At 31.1% G+C, this 20,089-nt stretch overlaps 1 protein-coding gene across 1 annotated transcript in view; it reads left to right on the forward strand.

The window, feature by feature from the left end:
* LOC106462273 (heterogeneous nuclear ribonucleoprotein R-like) overlaps positions 1–20,089 on the forward strand; it is a 68,271-nt gene that overhangs the window by 21,470 nt on the left and 26,712 nt on the right. The window contains 5 exon segments of the mRNA XM_013922173.2: positions 2,811–2,918; positions 5,773–5,949; positions 14,978–15,113; positions 15,791–15,996; positions 17,348–17,643. Coding sequence (XP_013777627.1) covers positions 2,811–2,918; positions 5,773–5,949; positions 14,978–15,113; positions 15,791–15,996; positions 17,348–17,643 — 923 coding nt within the window.

Here is a 20,089-nt window from a genome sequence, read left to right on the forward strand (position 1 = left end):
GCTGTTATGTTAAACTTATATTAAAGTTTTTCTTCATTACCCATTCAAGCCGTCTCCAGCCATTATCAGTAATTTGAGTTTCTAGTTCATAAGAAACTATAGACTTTGTATTTGGACATCAAAAACATTTAATTTGAATCAAATTCAACATACCACGTGACACACAAAAATCGATATTTAGACATTTTGTTTAATATTTACTTTGAAATGAAAAAATTAACTGATGTATAATACTACCACTTGAATTATAATCTACAATTTTATACCCAGGTTATTGAATTGATATAAATTCATAAAATAGTAGTTTAATATAATTTTGAATGTGAGTCAACAAACGGGATGACATGCCCTTTGACTCCTAACAATAGGAAAACCCTTAGTGATAGGGTTAATAGAAAAAATAATGAGAAATCATAATGGCAGTATTTCAAGTACCTGGATAGATGGAATAATCAAAAACAGTAATAATTGGAAAACTAATTTCAGTTATATTATTATTTTATGTGACATCATTGTTAATAGTGCTCATAGGTAATTGACCATATTGAATCATCCATTTTTATCCACAACAGATTTTTAAAGATTGTGAAGATACATTTGGTACATTTAAAGTTATAGTATGTGTAGTTTGATGGTTACATAGTGGTTACAAGGTTGGTTAAAATAACTATGCCCATTATAGGATTAAGGGATTTCATAGGACAATTAATCAGATTAATATATGAATGGCGGACCAGAAGAGAGGATGTATAAATCATTCATAAACAAATGATATGAAAAGTAAGTTTAATAAGCTTGGTGTTATCATTTGTATTGGTTGATACCTGTTAACTCTCTCAACATGGGCTCTGTCAATTTGCCAACCACGTGACCTCTTTGTACTCGATTAAAGTCTTTATAAATTTAATACATCTAACTTTCAGTATAGTATGTATATCTTCACAAAATTTGTCAGTCTTTCGGTTCATATTATAAGTCTTTCACATACAAAGAAATCTTATTTTTTTGTGAAGCATTTTTAACAAAATAAAATAAAGAGTTGTCCATTAATATATTGAGTATTTGTTTTGAATAGATTGTGTGTAAAGTAATTTTCATGTTAAAACTAAAAATACTTTTCCTCGTCTCAAAAATATCAAATTTCCTTTGCGTAATCCCTAAAACCTCCAAAATACATTTCAAGCATTTTTTTTTCGGTAAAACTTTATAGTTTGTGTTATTTTCCCTACCATTCTCAAAACGGAAGTGGTCAGATTGACCGATCTTGTAACCACCAAAAAAAAATCAAAATGAACCTAAATTCCCCTTTTTTCTTTCTAGAATGACTTCATATTGTAACATGAGACCACATTTGTTTATCCCAAGTAACTCTTAAGCTAGTGACAATATACATCTATTTATAATTCAATTTTGATTTATTGCTCTTTGAACTGTGCCTAACTACTATCCACGCCATTATAAGTTGTAAATCACCCGGGGAACATGCAGCTCATGTTACTCTATTGAACTACATTACCCATAAGCTGGTTGCATGCATGCCTCGTGAACCATTTTAATTATATTATTATTACTTATTTTACCTAATTTAGTCTTAAATAACTTAAAAAGACCTGTATTTTTAGATTTCAGTTGCTTTTATAATAAGAAATAAAGATTAAATATGAAAAACAATAAATAAAGTACTTACCCAATCTTTTTACTTGCTCTCGGTTTTAAAGAGAGTTAACCCTAATTTTTTATACTATAGATAGTAATGCGCTTAATAATTTTTATTTAATTAAATAATGCACCAAAGACTAATAGACTAATAACATGCAAAAAATGGACAAATTCATCCAAGCTAGTCGTTAACTTTCCCACAGGAACAAATCTTGTACTGTGATTGAGATTGATAATATTCTGTTCAGAATACAATGTTATACAATACGTTATTTGATAGATGAAAACATTGATTTTCTATTGGTTATAGGTAATATATAATGAAACATAAGAGAGATCTATCAACTCATTGTGAAAGAGAGGGTGTGGCAGGAGGGGTCTAATTTTCTATTTGATAGCTCTGTAATCAAACAAAATTGAAGGCTATAAAAATTATGGTTTGTTGGAGTAATAACAATTTTATAGAGAGTATTTTATGTTTAATTATGTACTTTTTTGAGGGGTGATGGGTAAAATAGGGATGATGACATGCTAAGAGAAAATGTGTCATGTGGGTCACACTAATGGAAATTCAGAATTTTTTAAAATATTGAGTTGTAGAATTAAGAACTTGTATATTATTAAAATATGGATTACTAGCTAAGAGTTTATGCTATTTTAATTGATATAACTTGAAAGAAAAAATAATTTAATAAAATTTTGTATGTAAGAAACTAAAACCTTGTGTCATGCTCGTTAAAGGGTACCTGGAGTGATAGGGTTAACTTTATTTTGATTGGTATACATAATCTGATATTTAATTTGAGCAACTGCACATAGAAACAAAATAAAAAATTGTGTTACAAATTCCCAAAGCAGTTAGTATTTTTAAAGCTATATATAAAGCTAGAAATTGAAAGGATATGGAAGTTAAGCATATTTAAATTTTTAAAAAATTTGTTTTCATTAATTAACAGTTAAAGTAAGGCAGTGAAGTAATTTACATTTCCTTGTACTTTTGTTGTAATAATAATTTTACAAATGTAGTTGCAACAATGTTTTGTTGAAACTAAAGTTAATGATAATTTACTAGCTGTTTAATAGAATTAAGCTGTGTTACAGAAAACATCATAAAATGTGTTTTCAATAAGAGGTTTTAATGTGGTTTGCAGGAAATTTTAGACAGAACAGGATACACACTTGATGTAACAACTGGACAAAGAAAGTATGGAGGTCCACCACCAGACTGGGATGGACCTCAGCCAGGTGCTGGTTGTGAAGTAAGTATGTCATTATAAAGTAGAAAATGAGATGAAAGATAGAGTAACGTTTGTGTATTATATTCAGGAAATTATGGTAACGTTACTCTATCTTTCATCTCATTTTGTGTATTATATTCAGGAAATTATGGTAACGTTACTCTATCTTTCATCTCATTTTGTGTATTATATTCAGGAAATTATGGTTTTTTTCCACTAAAATTGATTTAGAAGTTAGGATGTATGTGTATATGGTAATATCAATTTTTGTTTTTTTAACAGCCAGTTCAGATCATCTTTTCTTACATGTGTTGTAACTGATAATGCTTACTTACTAGAAATGTTGCATTTTGATGGTATCATTGGTATGTCTTATTGATTCCCTGTTTGTAAGGCATAAATGAGGAATTATCACTGGCCCCTCCACCTTGTCAGTGTGGGATTCTAGCTAAAATTTGAACAGAGGTGTGTTTCATGTAGGTCAATAGCAGTAAATGTCAAGAACCTACAAACTTCATCATATAGATAATGTGGTCTAATGCATTCAAATTTTCAATGAGTATTAATTTCAAACTTGTAATGACAGTACAGACCTAAGTCCAAATTCAGAGGGGTCCACACATGCCTGCACCTTGCAATGAACTTATGGCAGATACTAATGACAGGACTGTTTTTCAGAACATCATCTTTGCATCCTGATATTTTTCTGCATAATTTCTTTCTTATCTGTCAGTTACACTATAAAGTCGTACAAGAGGTCTGGAACAAAATCAGCAAAGGCTCAAACAGCATGTTTTCTTTCGTATTCTCTCCTATACCTGTGGTTATTGGTATCATCTTTTCATGTTTTTTCCATGCTTTTCCACATATGAAACAGTTCCATTGAGTGGCAAAACCTGCAGTGTCCCTATCTGTGCACATGACCATAATCCTCAGCAGAACATGATGGAAATGGAGCCACTTGGGTTGGTATTGCAATAAAACTGTTGTCCTTATTGCATGCATATTTCAGGTTTCGTTTTACTAGTGTAGCTTGCTCTGAATGCCTTATGATATGCAATTTTAATTTTGCCACATAACATGTCTTTATATGGTCCAAGCAGCAAGTAGTGTTTAGATGCTGTCTATTCTAGGTTCTCTCACTGTCTGAGTTTCTTTTTGTCATATATGATGCATTTCTTTTTATTTAGTTGTAATCAAGATTTTTTAGGAGTTGGTTCAATATTCATCTTGCTGTAAAATGAAAAACAGGTTATTTGTTGTTGAACCTTGTGGTTTGGTGCCATTTCCAGGAAACATAGCATTAAAATGTTAATGGTAAACAATTTGTCAAAATCACAAGGTGCAATAAAACTATTTTAATGTAACATGTTAGGTATCAAAGTAATTTTAACAACATGCACTTTGGCATGTATAAAAAGACAAGTTTTTATTAGAGTCTGTCAAAATTTTTATTTCATGACATTATTAATTATCTTTAACATGAAAAACATTCCCACAAATGCATAGCCAAATTTGGTAGCTTTAGTTTGACACCCTATTTGTCGTTTTATATTAAGTAAAAGTCGAGTTACTGAAAACTTTGTTGAACCAGATTATTCTTCTGTTTACTCTATGGTTACTAGTAGAAATGATTCAAATATTATTTCATAAACCCATTTAAGCTGGCCAGATTTACCCATTTCATAAAAGTGACATGTACTCAAACACAAAAGTTTAGGTCATGTTTTGCTACACCATTTTAAGCCCCTTTTGCCAGAATGGTTGTTTGTCAGTTTTTAGGATACAGTATTACAAAGAAACTGTAAGACATATCTGAACCCTCTCAAGTCCAAATATTGCATCCTGAAAGGCAAAATTGCACCATTTAATTAAATAAATAGAAAATAAACATATTCATTCGTGCACACATTAAAAGTAAAACATTCAGTGTTGAGATGTATTCAGTAAAAAATTTTTATAGGTAAACAGTAAAAATAAAATCAAAATTTTGATATTAGGATGATTTCATCATGCTCCAAATGAAAGATTAGTATTTGTTGACATTTTTCTAAGCATAATACGACACTTAGAGTCCTAGGAGGAAAATCGTAATAGTTTTGAACAATTTATTGCTAATTTGACCTTGTAATTTATAACTTTATAAGCCAGTTCATTTGAGATTTTCGTAGAAATCAGAACAAAGTAATAAAGCTTAGTTTGGTAATATGTTGGTAGAAGAAAAGTGGTTTGTGGTTGCCTTCTGCTACAAATATAGTCCTGATTTTTAAAAAACAACATAATAATAGCTTGCTTTATTAAATATATCTATATCAAATAAAAACTATATGGGAAAGTTTTACAAGAATATAGAAAGACAAAAATCAATATTCAAAATTACTACAATAAAAGTTAATAGATTTAATTGTTTTTGAAAAACAATATCATGGTGAAATATTTTTGAAGTTTCAAATCTATGTATTTAAGCAAATGTCAGCTTCTAATAAAACAAAAATAATAAATCCTACAACCCAAACACCTTTGAAAGGTAAACCTTTCTTTATCTTGGTACTGAGCTTATTATTTAAAGGGGTTGCCTATGATTAAGAAAGGTCTACCTTTTGAAAGTGCTTTAGTTATAAGATTTCTTATTTTTGTCTATCACTGATTGTTTGAACCTGTGTTTTCATGATCATATAAAATTATTTTATTTGCGAAAGTTACATAATCTATAGAAAGTTCTTTTGAAGTTTCATACTATTTTATCTATTGTGTTTTCTTTTTGTGTTGTTTATTAACTGAAACATTTGATTCTTCCAATGAAATTTTGCTGTCTCACAACTTCTGTATTATGTTTTGTTGATAATTTTATAAATAAATACATTTACGTTAACAGGTTTTCGTCGGAAAAATTCCAAAAGATCTCTTTGAAGATGAGCTTATTCTTCTCTTTGAAAAATGTGGAAAAATCTGGGATTTAAGGCTCATGATGGACCCACTTAGTGGCCAAAATCGTGGATATGCATTTATCACATACTGTAACAAGGATGGAGCACATAATGCTGTAAAAGAGGTAACATTTAAAGTATTAAAAAATGTAAAGTATTTTAAGTTTTATGGTACTTTAAATCTCTAATGTGCTACCCATAAGAGGCTTGTGAAAAAAATGTGTATATTAATGGACCTTCCCCACTTTTTCTTCTGAAGTTTATGTTGTATTTTTTTGTTTTTTTTACTTTGTCATGTGTTTATTGTAGAGATAATGGAACATTTCCTTTTGGATTATTTTCATGTCTGTCTGTTTTGTAGGTTTTTGTTGTGTTAATGTTGTTTGGACAAACTTACCCAGGATTATTTTATGCTTTTTTTTTTTCAAAATGGGGATGGCTTCAACATTAATGGCTTATATCACAAGCTTTATTAACACCTTTCTCTGTGGAAGCACTGTTTATTCCCTTTGTGGAAAGTTTTTTCTTATTTTTGAGTTTCTTGTTTGTATGTCTTTTTTTTTTATATATATAAATATGTATTTGTGTACATATTTCCTTAATTTCCTAATTTATACTGAGTACTATGCTTTTCACCTTTTTGAAGCTTCTGCACTCTCATCCTCAATTTCTCCTTTGCTTCATGCTTAATAGTTGGCTTTGTGACAGGTAAGCATGTTACAAAGTCAGCTGTTTTCTTTTCTTTCTTTTTTTTTTTTTGCCACATGACTCCATAACCATAATTGTCACATTTTTCTATTTAGTCCTGGTCATCAAATTGTTTAATAACTCACAGGTTATCATGTATGGGTTACGTGTGCAGGTTATCAAGTTAATAACTTAATGCTCAAAGTATGTTAATGGATTTGGTATCAAAACACAGTTTAGAACTGAAAGTTTTATATTAGGTATTTTTCACTTTGTAATTTCTTGAAATTTGTTTTTCAAGACCTTCAAAGATTACATTCTCTGATCATGTTACCCATTCAAGCTTTACCTTTAATCACTTTATATTCTTGAAAAGATTGTAACTAATGCTTCCAGTCAAAAATTAATACAAGTAAAACTTCCAGATCTTAAGGTTCTGTCTCATTGTTGGCCTGAAAAATCAACAAATTGTTACGTGGAAAAACCACAACCATTTCTCTTTTAATCTTGCTTTTGTTGCCTGACAACAACTTGGCCTTCAATTTATTGCTTATATCAGTAGAAATCTGAAATTCTGAGCAGTGTGTATAGCTTTTGCTTCAACATATGGCACATAGCTACAGAAACACAGTAATGATATTTGTAAATAAGAAATGATTAGGACTTTTGTAATATTGTGGAATAGGATTATGAATACTAATTTATGTGATTTAGGGACATCGTGTACATTGGTGTATTATGTTCACTGGTTTGACTGGTGTGAACTCTCATCAGTTTAATTACTTTCAAAACTTACTTTGATTAGTAAGAAAATTACTTGACCTTGATTTTTGTTGCTACTTTGACCTATGAAACAATAGATGTAAAAAAAAATGTTGTATAATATAAGTACTCTCTGTATATATAATTTGCATTGTTTTGTGTGCATTCTAATGTGTAGAAAGCCAGTGTGTATCATTTGGTGATTAGTATGGTCCACCTGTTTAGAAATGTTTTGTAAATGATATGTCAGTTCACTTTCCTGGAGCTTTATTGGGTTTGTGGTTTTGTCAATTGTACTGAATAATGTTCTAGTTGCATATTTGTTATCAGGGTCTCACGTGTATGTCATTTATTGGTTGTTGAAAGTTAGACTGTGAGTGATTGGTTGATTTTTTAAGAGGACTGGATTGTGAGTGGGTACTTTTGGAACAGTGGAAACCATAAGTTGCTTACTTCTATTCTTAAATCATTGGAGAGTTCATATTTTGTTTCTGATGTGTAGGACTTCCTTAATCTGTCAGGTTTTTTCCATTCACTTTATTAATGGTTTTACAGCTGTTCCTGTCTGTGTGATGTCCTTTGTCAATCATGTTTGTTATAGTTAAAGTGTTGTTTTTATTTTTAAAAATGCCTTTTGATGTTCTTTTAAATAATCTTGGATGTTTCCAAGTTTCTCCTATTTAAGAGTTTTGAAGTTTCCTAAATGACTTCTTAGTATGTCAGACATCTGAAGACTGTTTTGCCAGGCTAAGAGGTTCTGTATATTATTACTGTAACTAAAACAACTTGAACTTGAAACTTTCTGCAAATTTTGTGAATGGTCTGCCTTTTTTTAGGCATGTAATTATTAAGATTTTATTGTAGTTCTGTGCTTACTGAACAATACTGAAAATTTGTGTCTAAAATTAAAGTTTCCGCGTACTAGTCATTATCAAAAGGTACTAAATGTAATACTTTTGTTCTGGATTCAAATTTTCTCTTGCAACCTCACATTTGTTTGTAAAATTACATTTATTTCAACAAAATCAAAATATCAATGACATTTCAAAGAATGTGAAAACTTATACAGTTAGGAGGCTATAGGAAACCAAAAAAAAATTAAAATTGCGTTAAAAGATTAGCCATGGCAACTTTTAATAAATTTTGTGGGTAAGCTTCTCACTGTTGCATTAGTTTGGTTACTTTAATTACAAGTATTTTACAATTTATTGTACCAGTTTCTGTTGTTGCTTTAATATACAGAAGTTGAGTACATTATATCAAAATGAGTTTTGAACTTTACTATATTATAACAGTACAGTCGATGTTGCCCTATCTGATGACCGTGCTTCCGAAACAGTACTATTTCCTTTCACTTACAGCTATCTTGACCTTGATTTGCCCTCTAAGCATTGCTAAAACATTTTTCACTAATAGTGTACCAGCCTATTATACCCTTTTATTTTCAGAAAGTGCATATCATGTGACTACGTTCCACCAACCATACTGCACCACCTGTTCTAGCACAGGTAGCTCCCTCTACTACTCTGGCACAATTCTCACTTTCCTCAGGGTATAGACACGTATCTACTTTTCTTCATAGGAAATTGCAGACACCCATTGCACTTACCTTACCACTCCGGGTTCCCAGTCACTGGAGTGGTGGATCATGGAGGTTTCTTCCTGAGTGGGGTTGTACAATGAAAGAAATCAAACTCATAAGTACCCTCTCAGTTAGAAGATAGCTGTCGTCATTATAAGTATTGAATAGGCAATAAATACTATTCTGGATCCAAGGCACTTCCCCTGGATGTTTTTGCCTAGGTGGACCTCACTTGGCCATAATATTATATATCCAAGGCACTTATTCTGGATGTTTTTTGCCTAGGTGGACTGCATTTGTTGATCTTAAAAAGTTATGCAAGGCACTTCCACTATTGTTTTTGCCCAGATGGACCGTACTTGGCATAATCTGACGTATCCCCATGTGCTTCTTCTAATTATTATTATTTTGTTGTTGCTACCATTATCCTCGACAAGACATTAATGGGCTTGCTCCAGTGTGCCCCAGGACTCGTTCCTTGGCACATAATTCTTCAAGCATGTTGTTGATTACATACTAGACATTTCATTATGTTCACTTTTTTTTTCTTCTTCTTTTTTTGAAGTATATGGTGCCTACCTCATACATTTTGTCCTATACATATATTACTGTTTTGTTACTGGGCAAGGAGCATACCTGTTCCATAAGTAGTGCTATACCCCACAAGTGTGCCTTACTTTCTACTGGCTCACCTGTTCTTTTCAGGCAGTTGTTATCCCCCTATTTTGATACCGTTGCACCTTCACCAGCTCCTCCACCTTTTGTAATGTGGGATTCCAGCTTTGGGTGAAAGTAGGTGGTACTGTTTTGGAAGTTAACATTTCCTAACACTGAAAATGTATTTCCGATAGGTACTTACCTCTTCTCATCCACTTCCCACCCTTCCTCCTCACTGATACGCTATTGTTTTGATTTGTAACTGCCAATTCTCGAAAGTGAGGATTGTACTAGAAGAGTAGAGGTAGCTACCTTTGCTAGTATAGGTGGCCCAGTATGATTGGAGGGTGGTCACATGATATGCATGTGTTCTGAAATGATGCAAAAATAAAGGAGGTATAATAGACTGATGTGCAATAACCAAAATTGTTTTAACAATGCTTAGAGGGCATATCAAGGTCGAGATTGTACTAGATGAGTAGAGGTAGCTACCTTTGCTAGTATAGGTAGCCCAGTATGATTGGAGGGTGGTCACATGATATGCATGTGTTCTGAAATGATGCAAAAATAAAGGGGGTATAATAGACTGATGTGCAATAACCAAAATTGTTTTAACAATGCTTAGAGGGCATATCAAGGTCGAGATTGTACTAGAAGAGTAGAGGTAGCTACCTTTGCTAGTATAGGTGGCGCAGTATGATTGGTCGGTGGTCACATGATATGCATGTGTTCTGAAATGATGCGAAAATAAAGGGGGTATAATAGACTGATGTGCTATTAGCAAAATTGTTTTAACAATGCTTAGAGGGCATATCAAGGTCGAGATTGTACTAGAAGAGTAGAGGGAGCTACCTTTGCTAGTATAGGTGGCCCAGTATTATTGGAGGCTGGTCACATGATATGCATGTGTTCTAAAATGATGCGAAAATAAAGGGGGTGTAATAGACTGATGCGCTATTAGCAAAATTGTTTTAACAATACTTAGAGGGCATATCGAGGTCGAGATAGCTTTGGGTGAGAGAAGGTAAATGCCTATCCAAAATACATTTTCTGTGCAGGAAAATGTTAACATCTTGACAATAGCCATGCGGCATAGTCTCAATTGCAAAAGGTTCTATCATGAGGCTGTCATGGGCAACACACTCCAATCCTCCTGGCATGTACATAAATAGTATACAAAAGAAATATAGCTTCATCACAAAAAATGTATTGAATGTAGTGAACAAGAAAAATATCCATATCAAATATAGCTACATGGATCATGATAACTTCGGTAGTACAAAACATTCAAGATTGGGTGTTTAATTTATTATACTTTACTGATTCTGTATGTAGTGGAACTGAAAAAGATTGATAATAGTATTCTCTTTAGCTATGTTTATATATATTTTGCCATCAATTAAATCAGTATGTAATGTGATTCAATAATATCGTGCTCAATAAATTGGTAAAAAATAAAATATAATATAAAAGCCTGTAAGAATATAAGTTCATGTAATTCCTCATCTAATAGGTTTATTCAAGTAAAATGTTTCCAAAATATGCTACTTGAAAGTTAATTATAACATGTGAAATGTAAATATAAACACCTAATGTCTGAACTTTGCTGCCCTTCTACATTCTCAAATTATGATCGGGTTGCCCAGTTCAAAATTATCTTTCCAATAAATTAATTGAACCCAAGTATATTTTATCTATTATAGGCAATAAAATACTAATGCCTTCAAATTTAGTCTTCTAACATAAGATCAACAAATTTAATCTTAATCACAAAACCTTTTAAATCATAAGATAACTTAAGAGTCCTTTCTCTTTAGAAGTCAACATCATCATCATAAATACTGGAATTAGTTTTTTCTTTTTCTACATATCAATTATACTAGGACCAACCTTTATGTTTTGTAGAATAGCTATCTGGTTTTTATTTGTTACTGTAATCTTGAGTTATTTGTCCCATAAAGCATAGGGAAGCTCTTGTTGCTTGAAACTATTCTTACTAGAGAAAAATCATTACTTTCAGTATCCTTAACCTTATTGTTTTTGTAGAATGAAAAAAAATCATTTACTATTGCTTTTGGGTATGCAGTTTTTTAATTAAGATTTCAGAATATGTGAAATATACACAGAGGGAATAGACGTCTTCAAAAGACTAGTTTCAGTACTTTTTTTTTACAAATACTTCTTTTAATGCTCAATTTATTTCATTCTATACAAAACAGTTTGAGGATGGTATTAAAAGTTGGAGAGTGGTTACTATAAACCCATATTCCCTAAAGTCCAAGCACTGATCATTGTGTTTCAGCCGTGGGGGCGTAATAATGTGACGGTCAATCCCACTATTCGTTGGTAAAAGAGTAGCCCAAGAGTTGGCGGTGGGTGGTGATGACTAGCTGCCTTCCCTCTAGTCTTACACTGCTAAATTAGGGACGGCTAGCGCAGATAGGCCTCGTGTAGCTTTGCGCGAAATTCAAAACAAACAAACTGATCATTGTGAATTTATATACAAAAATGGAAAATAAATAATACAAAATGTAGAGTGCTCTCTAATCGTTTAAATTAAGTTCTAATTATCTAAGCTTTGTTTGCCCATTTCAACAACACGGAGCCATCTCACTGATGCTTGAAATTCCATCAGAAATTATGATTTTCCATAATAGAGGAAGCATGTCACTATACTTGTGTAATAGAAATTATATGATTAAATAACAGATATTGAAATACATAGGAAATCAACTAACTCATTTATGAATAACAGTCATTTAATTCTCCAGTACTTGCCTCTTCTTAGCAAATGTGATAAATGAAACAACTTTGAATAAAAGTGCAATTGTGTCATAAACAAGATGTTGTTTAAAATGTTTATTCTATAGAGAAACAAAATATGCATGTCATTGAATATTTGATTTTGGTTCTGTATTTTTTCAACCTGCATAACTGCTTGTGATTATATTAGGTGATAGGGTCTTCACTATGGATGTTGCAAACAAATTTATTCTTAGTATAAAAAAAACACCTGTTGTGAAAAACATTACATCATACCAATGACTTGATCAAATACAGTTGTCTAAGATGATGATTAATTACACTCTCAGTGCATATATTTTGAACATTATACTTTTTCTTTTCTTTTTTTTTTTCATTCAGGCTACTTTCAAAGGTTTAGGTTGAAAATGTTGAACCCAAACTTGTATATTTCTACAACCTGGCATTTTATTAATTTAAATGTTTTATGGAACACTACTTAATATTGAAAAATTATGCTAAATTGTAAAAACCACATTAAACTGTTTTATTTTTTATTTTGATTTTTGGTGTTTTAAATATTTAGTATTTTTTAATATATATCTATATAGATATGTATAAATACAAGATCAGCCCTCTGAACAGAAGTTGATACCCAGGCAGCATAAGAAAAGTAAAAGGTCACTCAGAAGGATTCACTCTAGTACTTAATACAGTTTAAATTTTAAATGATTACACCAGTAACCTTACCAGCTAACATAGCAGAAGCTAAGTAGTTGTTGCTACCATAATATAGTGTAGAACTGGTGGCATCTTCTGAATTCATCTAGTAAAACACACTAGCTCTCCTTGCAGAAGTGGAAATGTAAAGTTATAGATATTGACAAGTTTAATTTCATTACAATTTGTCTAATATGCAAAAAGTATATATCTTTTTGTCTGCAGTGAGATGTGTACCTGTTTTTTGTTGTTACAAGATATATTCTAATTTTATCACTTCTGTGAAGGAAACTACATCATTGTTATTGTTACTTGGAGCCTTTCTGTGGAATTCTTTTCTTTTTTATATCTGATTCTTCTCTCAAGATACAGCTTTGATAGTAAGTATATCCTGCATGTTGCAGTATAAATATACTTATAATTTTGCATAGCAACAAGTTTAAAAAAATCAAAGGTTCAAACCTCATATGAGAACATCATAGTGGTTGTGTTAATATTTCTATTCAGAGGCGTGTTAATACTTGAGTTGATGAGTAAGTCTTTACTCTTGGATTTAGCATAGTTGTCTTTTTCTCACATATAAGGATTTTATAAAACACATTTGTCCAGTTGCTTTACTTATTTTCAAACTGATGAAGAAAACATTTGTTATTATACTGCCATTGTGTCGTTTATGGTCCTCTTTAGCTGAATTAAGTGTTTTTCAGAATTTGTGTAAGAAGAAATAAATGTTTGGAAATCATTGTCTTTATGTTCTGGTGATACACCAAATCCCTCACCTACCCTCCAAAAGAAAATGTTATTTAAAGTTGGTTCATTTGACTCTTCTGATTATTAATATAAGGAGATATGTTGTGAAAATAATAATAACTGTGAGTAAGCAGTATCCAGTTGATATTATTGGATGTCATGGAGTAATTGTTTATTGGTAAGTTATCAAATAAGAGCTTAAGTCTTTTTTTTTTTTTTTAAGTATTTCATTTCCACAAATTTGCTGTTACATATGATTTCATGTTTCTGTTTTTGGAAGTATTTTATCTTCAGTCATCCTCTTCAACAGTATTTTAAGGAGTTGCAGTGTCTTTTAATTTTATTAGACCTTCAGGTAATGTAAAGAAGTTAAATTTTAAAAGGGATAAAAAAAATTTTGATTAGCATAATAATTTCTATTTGACAGTTAAGTGAACTGTACTGTTCTTAACCTGAGATTGGATATCATGCAATAACTCAGTCTTTTCTATACAAATTTAATATGTTATCTTTGAAATGAAACTTGTTCTTTCTAAAAAAAAGTCCTATCATTGTATCTATTGAAATCTAGTTTAAAAGTTAAAATGTAAATTAAGGGTAAAACATCCTAAAAATATGTTAAATCCTGATAATGTAGTTTAACTTGTGTATCAAGAGTAGTATTTAGGTATGTTTTTTGCGTGTTCAAATATTTGATTGATTTTACATTGTGTGTTTGTGTAATTTTAAAAATCATCCACACATTAAAACATATTAATATGATCCCCAGACTGTTTTCTTGAAGGAGAAGTGAACCATCTAGATGTGTGGAAGTTGCCATCAGATCTAATATTGGACACTAAATTTATAGATTAATGATGTATCATTAACATACTTAGCATCTGTGGTAAGGCAGGCGTTTATACACATTTACTTGGTGAAGGGTATTGACTCTGATTCAATGGGTCTCCTCTTGCTCTTTAGTAAGTGTATTTTTCCACAATTGAAAAAGAAAGAAACTTAATTATGTTTCCAAATTTCGTGGAGAAGGGATTTAAAACAATTACTTTTTAAAGTTTTAATTTTTAGGCAAAGTTACTAAATTTTTAATCTGGCATATTCGTACGTCATAATGAATAAATTCGTGATGTCCTTCTTTTTACAGGAGCAGTGTCAGCAGTCCAGAAATTGATATTTTAGCTGTTTTTGGCAAGATTGATTCAAAATAATTCTCATTTGGCAAGCTTTTTGGTCTTTTTTTTTTTCAATTTCAGCTGGATAATTATGAAATCAAAAAGGGCAAGACCCTGAAAGTCAATATATCAGTTCCAAACCTTCGTCTTTTTGTGGGTAACATCCCAAAGAGCAAGAGCAAAGAGGAGATCTTTGAAGAATTTGGTAAATTAACAGGTATGGAAAGTTTAGAGAATCAGTTCCTGTAACGTTTAAGGTACCATGTATTCATTCCCTTTAAAATTTGTAGGTCACCAGAGAGGAAAAAAAATTGCCCAGTAGGTGCATCGAGCACCATTCCAGCCATGTATTTTCTGCCTATAAGATTACAAATTCTTGAACTTGCCTGATTGGCTTGCAACTTCTTATGTATTTGCTTTACAGCTGGATAATTTCGAAATTAGAAATGGAAAATACATTGGCGTGACCATTTCAATTAACAACAACCGGTTATTTGTGGGAAATATTCCAAAGAACAGAGGAAAAGACGAATTATTTGAGGAATTTACCAAACATGCACGTAAGTTGAAATTTCAATTGCCATTTTGCCCCTTTTGTTACTCTTGTTTTCCATTGGGCACCTGCCAAAAAATGAAACAAAATTTGTAATGGATCACTCCAGTTGTATTAAAAAAATTCCTAAAATTGGTAAAAAAAAAAAGCAACTTCTAAATTCAAATGAAAAAAAATCATAAAAATTGATTGCTTGCGGTTTTTGTGCTTCACATATGGAACACTACCACTGTTTATGTTTTTTTTAATTTTTAAGTTGTCTGCAGATCAGTCAATGCCTAAGGGTGGGATGTGCATTTATTGGCCACTTATTTGTCTTTTTGCGACTTTTTTATTTCCAGCTGGATTGAGTGATGTAATCATCTACAGCTCACCAGATGATAAAAAGAAAAATAGAGGGTTTTGTTTCCTAGAATATGAATCTCACAAGGCTGCATCTTTAGCTAAAAGAAGATTAAGCACTGGACGAATAAAAGTTTGGGGTTGTGACATCATCATTGATTGGGCAGATCCACAGGAAGAACCTGATGAAGAAACCATGAGTAAGGTAGGCAGAAATAATTTTAAAACTCTTCTGCAAAGTTTAACTTCTAAATCTCTCTTCACAAAGAGAATATAATTTTTATTTTGAGACCCCCATCCAATTTCAATTTGAGAAGTATAAATATTTAAGCTTTACGCCTGCTCAGTTAAAACTTGTCAACATATGAAACAGTACTGAAACTCTGGTCATTGAACGTCTTTATTTTCTAATTATTTCTAATTTAAATGCTTTTAAAACTAAAGTTTTAAGGTGATAGTATCTAAAACTGTAAAATTCAAGTGACTCTATATGTTTTATAACTTTCAAGCTTCAAAAGCTAACAAAATTATACATGTTTTATCTGAAAGCTGGGATTATTTTCTTTCTTACACTGAATGCTATAGAGCTTCTTTTCTTTATGTGCTCTTTACATTTCTAAAGCTTCAGTTATTACATCAGAACCTTTGCTTGATCGAATGGCTTCAGATAATCTAAGTAATATGTTGTTTTTTATTTGTGTTATAGAAGATAGTAAATTAATCTGTATATATTTTGTTGCATTAATAAATTTGGCAATTCCTTTCTGCATTACAAAAACTCTCACCTGTGATTCAAACTGTTTAGTCTTATAGTAGGTGTCACCCAGGCATGAGCTTAGCATAAAGTAATGAATAGCGAGAAAGTTTATCTTTGTTAAGGCTCTTTTTTGCATTTCATCACTGATCTGCTGAGTTCCATACTAAATACTGCTAGTGAAAAACTATATAGCTTGATTTATTTCCTGGCTGTTTTTGGAAGTCCAAGAAATAACCTCACTATGTTCAGCAGTGAACATTAAATGTGAAGTGCCCAGGAAGTGTGTGTGTATTTATTTTGATACAGTGGAAAATTGCTGATTTTGAGGTTCTTGGTTAGAGGATGATAAATGCAAAAGGTGGTTGATACTAGACAAAAATCATACAATAAATATAATTACTACTTGTGTTTGTAATTGAACATGAACTTTCACATTCTACATTTTTATCATTTTATATATGTATACCTTAGGTGCTACTTAAATACACCACAAATAACATACTGAAATAGCCTTGATATTTTTACTGTTAGTCTCAAAGAATTCTTCAGTTTGTGACTAAATGTTTTGTGTGAACCTTGTTAATATGTCTCACTATATCATATTCCACATACTCTAAACTTGCAAATTATTTTACTTGCTGTGATATATGAATATTCCCCTGTTAAAAAGCTACTTACTAATAACAAGTAAGTACCTTCATTTAGCTATTGTAAGATATATATAATATAAGGAGAGATCTTTCTCTATCTCAGCAGTATATGTTTGTTTTTACACAGGCCTTTTTTCTCTTTTTGTCAGGTTAAAGTATTGTATGCAAGAAATTTAACTGCATCAGTAACTGAAGAAAAATTAAAGGAAATGTTTGAAAATTATGGAAGAGTTGAAAGAGTGAAAAAAATTAAGGACTATGCATTTGTCCACTTTGAAGACCGTAATAATGCAGTGAAAGCAATGAATGCACTTAATGGCAAAGATGTAGAAGGAGGGATGATAGAAATTTCACTAGCAAAACCTCCATCAGATAAGAAAAAGAAGGAAGAGGTGCTAAGAAATCGAGAAAAGAGAATGATGGGCATAATGCAACAGAGATCGATGTAAGTAGTGATTTTATGTGTGAAATTAAATTAGTTGTTATGTCATCCATACAAGTTTCCCTTGTGGCCAATAAAAGTTCAATAATTAATGTTGTGTGTACAAAATTTCATTAAATAGTTAGGTGAAAATTGTTTTTAGTAGAAAATGTAATCTTGTTCTGTGGTGTTCTACATTATGATATAGGCTAAAACATTGCAAATACTTTCATAGATCTTTTATTTCTATTTCACCTGCATAGCAAGTGGTTTATCGATTTGACTGTATTAAATATGTTGGCTTTGATTTGTTTGGCAACCAACTGTACATGCACAGGTTTGGTCCATGGATCAACCTCATGTTGGAGAATTAATGTTTATTATAAATTTTATAATTCTAAATTTATTTAATTTATCTTCACAAAATTTGGTAAGCTATTATTAGTAAACATTACAAATATGTTGTACACAAAAAAATCTGAATTTACTTCAGTTAGTCTGATTCACACTATGACTAGTAAGAGTGCAAAGTGATTTTCATGTTAAGAAAAAACTTTTTTTTAAATTACAGATTTATTATTTCATTTACATAATCTATAGAATCTCCTAAATTATATTACAAGTTGTACTTGAGAATGATCGCACCAGTGATCAAAACATCTTATCTGTTCTAAAAGCAAATCTTACTAACTGTGAAAGCTGTAACTTATAATTAATCAGTAAGTAAACTCTAAAGAAAAATAAAATATTGAATGATTTAAGACACTTGCAGCTTGCATGCAATCCTCACTGAGAAATTTTTAAAATTTAATAAGCTTTTTAATTTATTTTTTCTAACCTAATAAGTTTCAAATTTAGTTGCTATTATAATGATAAATAAAAAAATAACAAATGTTTAGCACCGATGTATGCGTTTTTTTATGTAATTTTTTGCACTTGAAGTCTTGAAAAAATGATTTTTTTTTTTATGGTTGTTGTTAGTACTTTACTAAGTTTTATTTGTTTCAGACATTCAGTTTAGAGCACAAAATAACAAAAGAATACAATGCCTTTTAAGTATCATAACTTGACTAGCTTTTAAGTGCATTAAAATAATTCCCTTACCATGTCTGAGGTGTACTCTGCTATAACAATTATGAATCTGTAAGCTGTTGTCAGAACAAGCTAGCACTATATGTAATTGAGTGAATTTAACCCTACTGCAATGGGCTGTGTATAAAATACACAAGTTTGTATATTCATTTGTACACATTAAGTATTTATACTATAGCTTTTAATACAGTTATTGTATCTCCACAAAGTTTGATAGACTTTTAGTAAACATTACAAGTCTTTTGTACAGAAAAAAATCAGATTTTTTAATGAAGTATTTTTACTAAAGATTTGTTTATGAATATATCGACTCTGTTTCGTTACTAGTCCAAGTGCAAAGTGATTTTCATGTTATGATTAAAAATACTATTCTTTGTCCCAGAAATCTCATATTTCATTTTTGTAATCTCTAGAACCTGCTAAATACATTTCAAATGTTTGTTTTCATTAACATTTTATATCTTATCAGCTTTTAATAATATACTTGATTCTTCAGCATGTAGACAAAAATCCTCAAAGTATAATGAAAAGACAAGTTGTAAAATTAGAAATATAATGAGCAGTTGTGCCCTTTTTTCATTATTATTCGTCATGAAGTTCCCAAGTACTTCTCTTAAGAGTTTGAACTGCTCAACATTTCATTTGTTTTACTGTCAACAACTAAAGTATAACCCTGCTGAAAGTAAAGCAATAAATTGCCACTTGTGTCAATAGACTGTTTACTTGACACCACCTTAATACGATATCCCTGAAAGCAACAAAGCATGGCGAAAAGATAGCCAACTTAACCCCCGCTCCAAGAACAGAATGTCTAATGTTTCAGATTATATACCCTATAATGTTTTCTTGGAAAATTCAGAGTAATCATACTGCACTTAGAATCAGTGAAAACATTAATGCCAACTACAGGATGTGTAATTTATTGGCTTATGTATATATCCTACAGTATTCACAACAAGACTTTTTGAGAGTAACAACACTGCACTTTGAACCTGTCAGAACATTTGTTATGTGGTTTGGTGCCGATACAATAAACATTGTAATTGTTTGAATATTGGTAATGCTTTTGTGGTGTTTGGAGGCATAGGTGTACAAAGATGTTATTTGAGCACATGCTTATAAAATCCTATTTCCCCTTTTCGGCACTTAATTGCCAACCAATAAAAACTCCGGTTTCCGTACTACTTACCACACTCATTTTGTTTTAAAAACCTTATAAGTCTAGTTTTCTTTGGAAAACATTTTTACTTTTGCAGCTAAAGTGTAGTTCAGAAGCTCCCATACAGTTGTGAAACACACTGAGTTGGTATTGACTCTCACCTTAAAGTAAGTAATAATCATTATATATATATATATATATATATACACCTGGAAAAAA

This window comes from Limulus polyphemus, unplaced genomic scaffold (genome assembly GCF_000517525.1).
Source record: "Limulus polyphemus unplaced genomic scaffold, Limulus_polyphemus-2.1.2 Scaffold1130, whole genome shotgun sequence".
Taxonomy (NCBI): domain Eukaryota; kingdom Metazoa; phylum Arthropoda; class Merostomata; order Xiphosura; family Limulidae; genus Limulus; species Limulus polyphemus.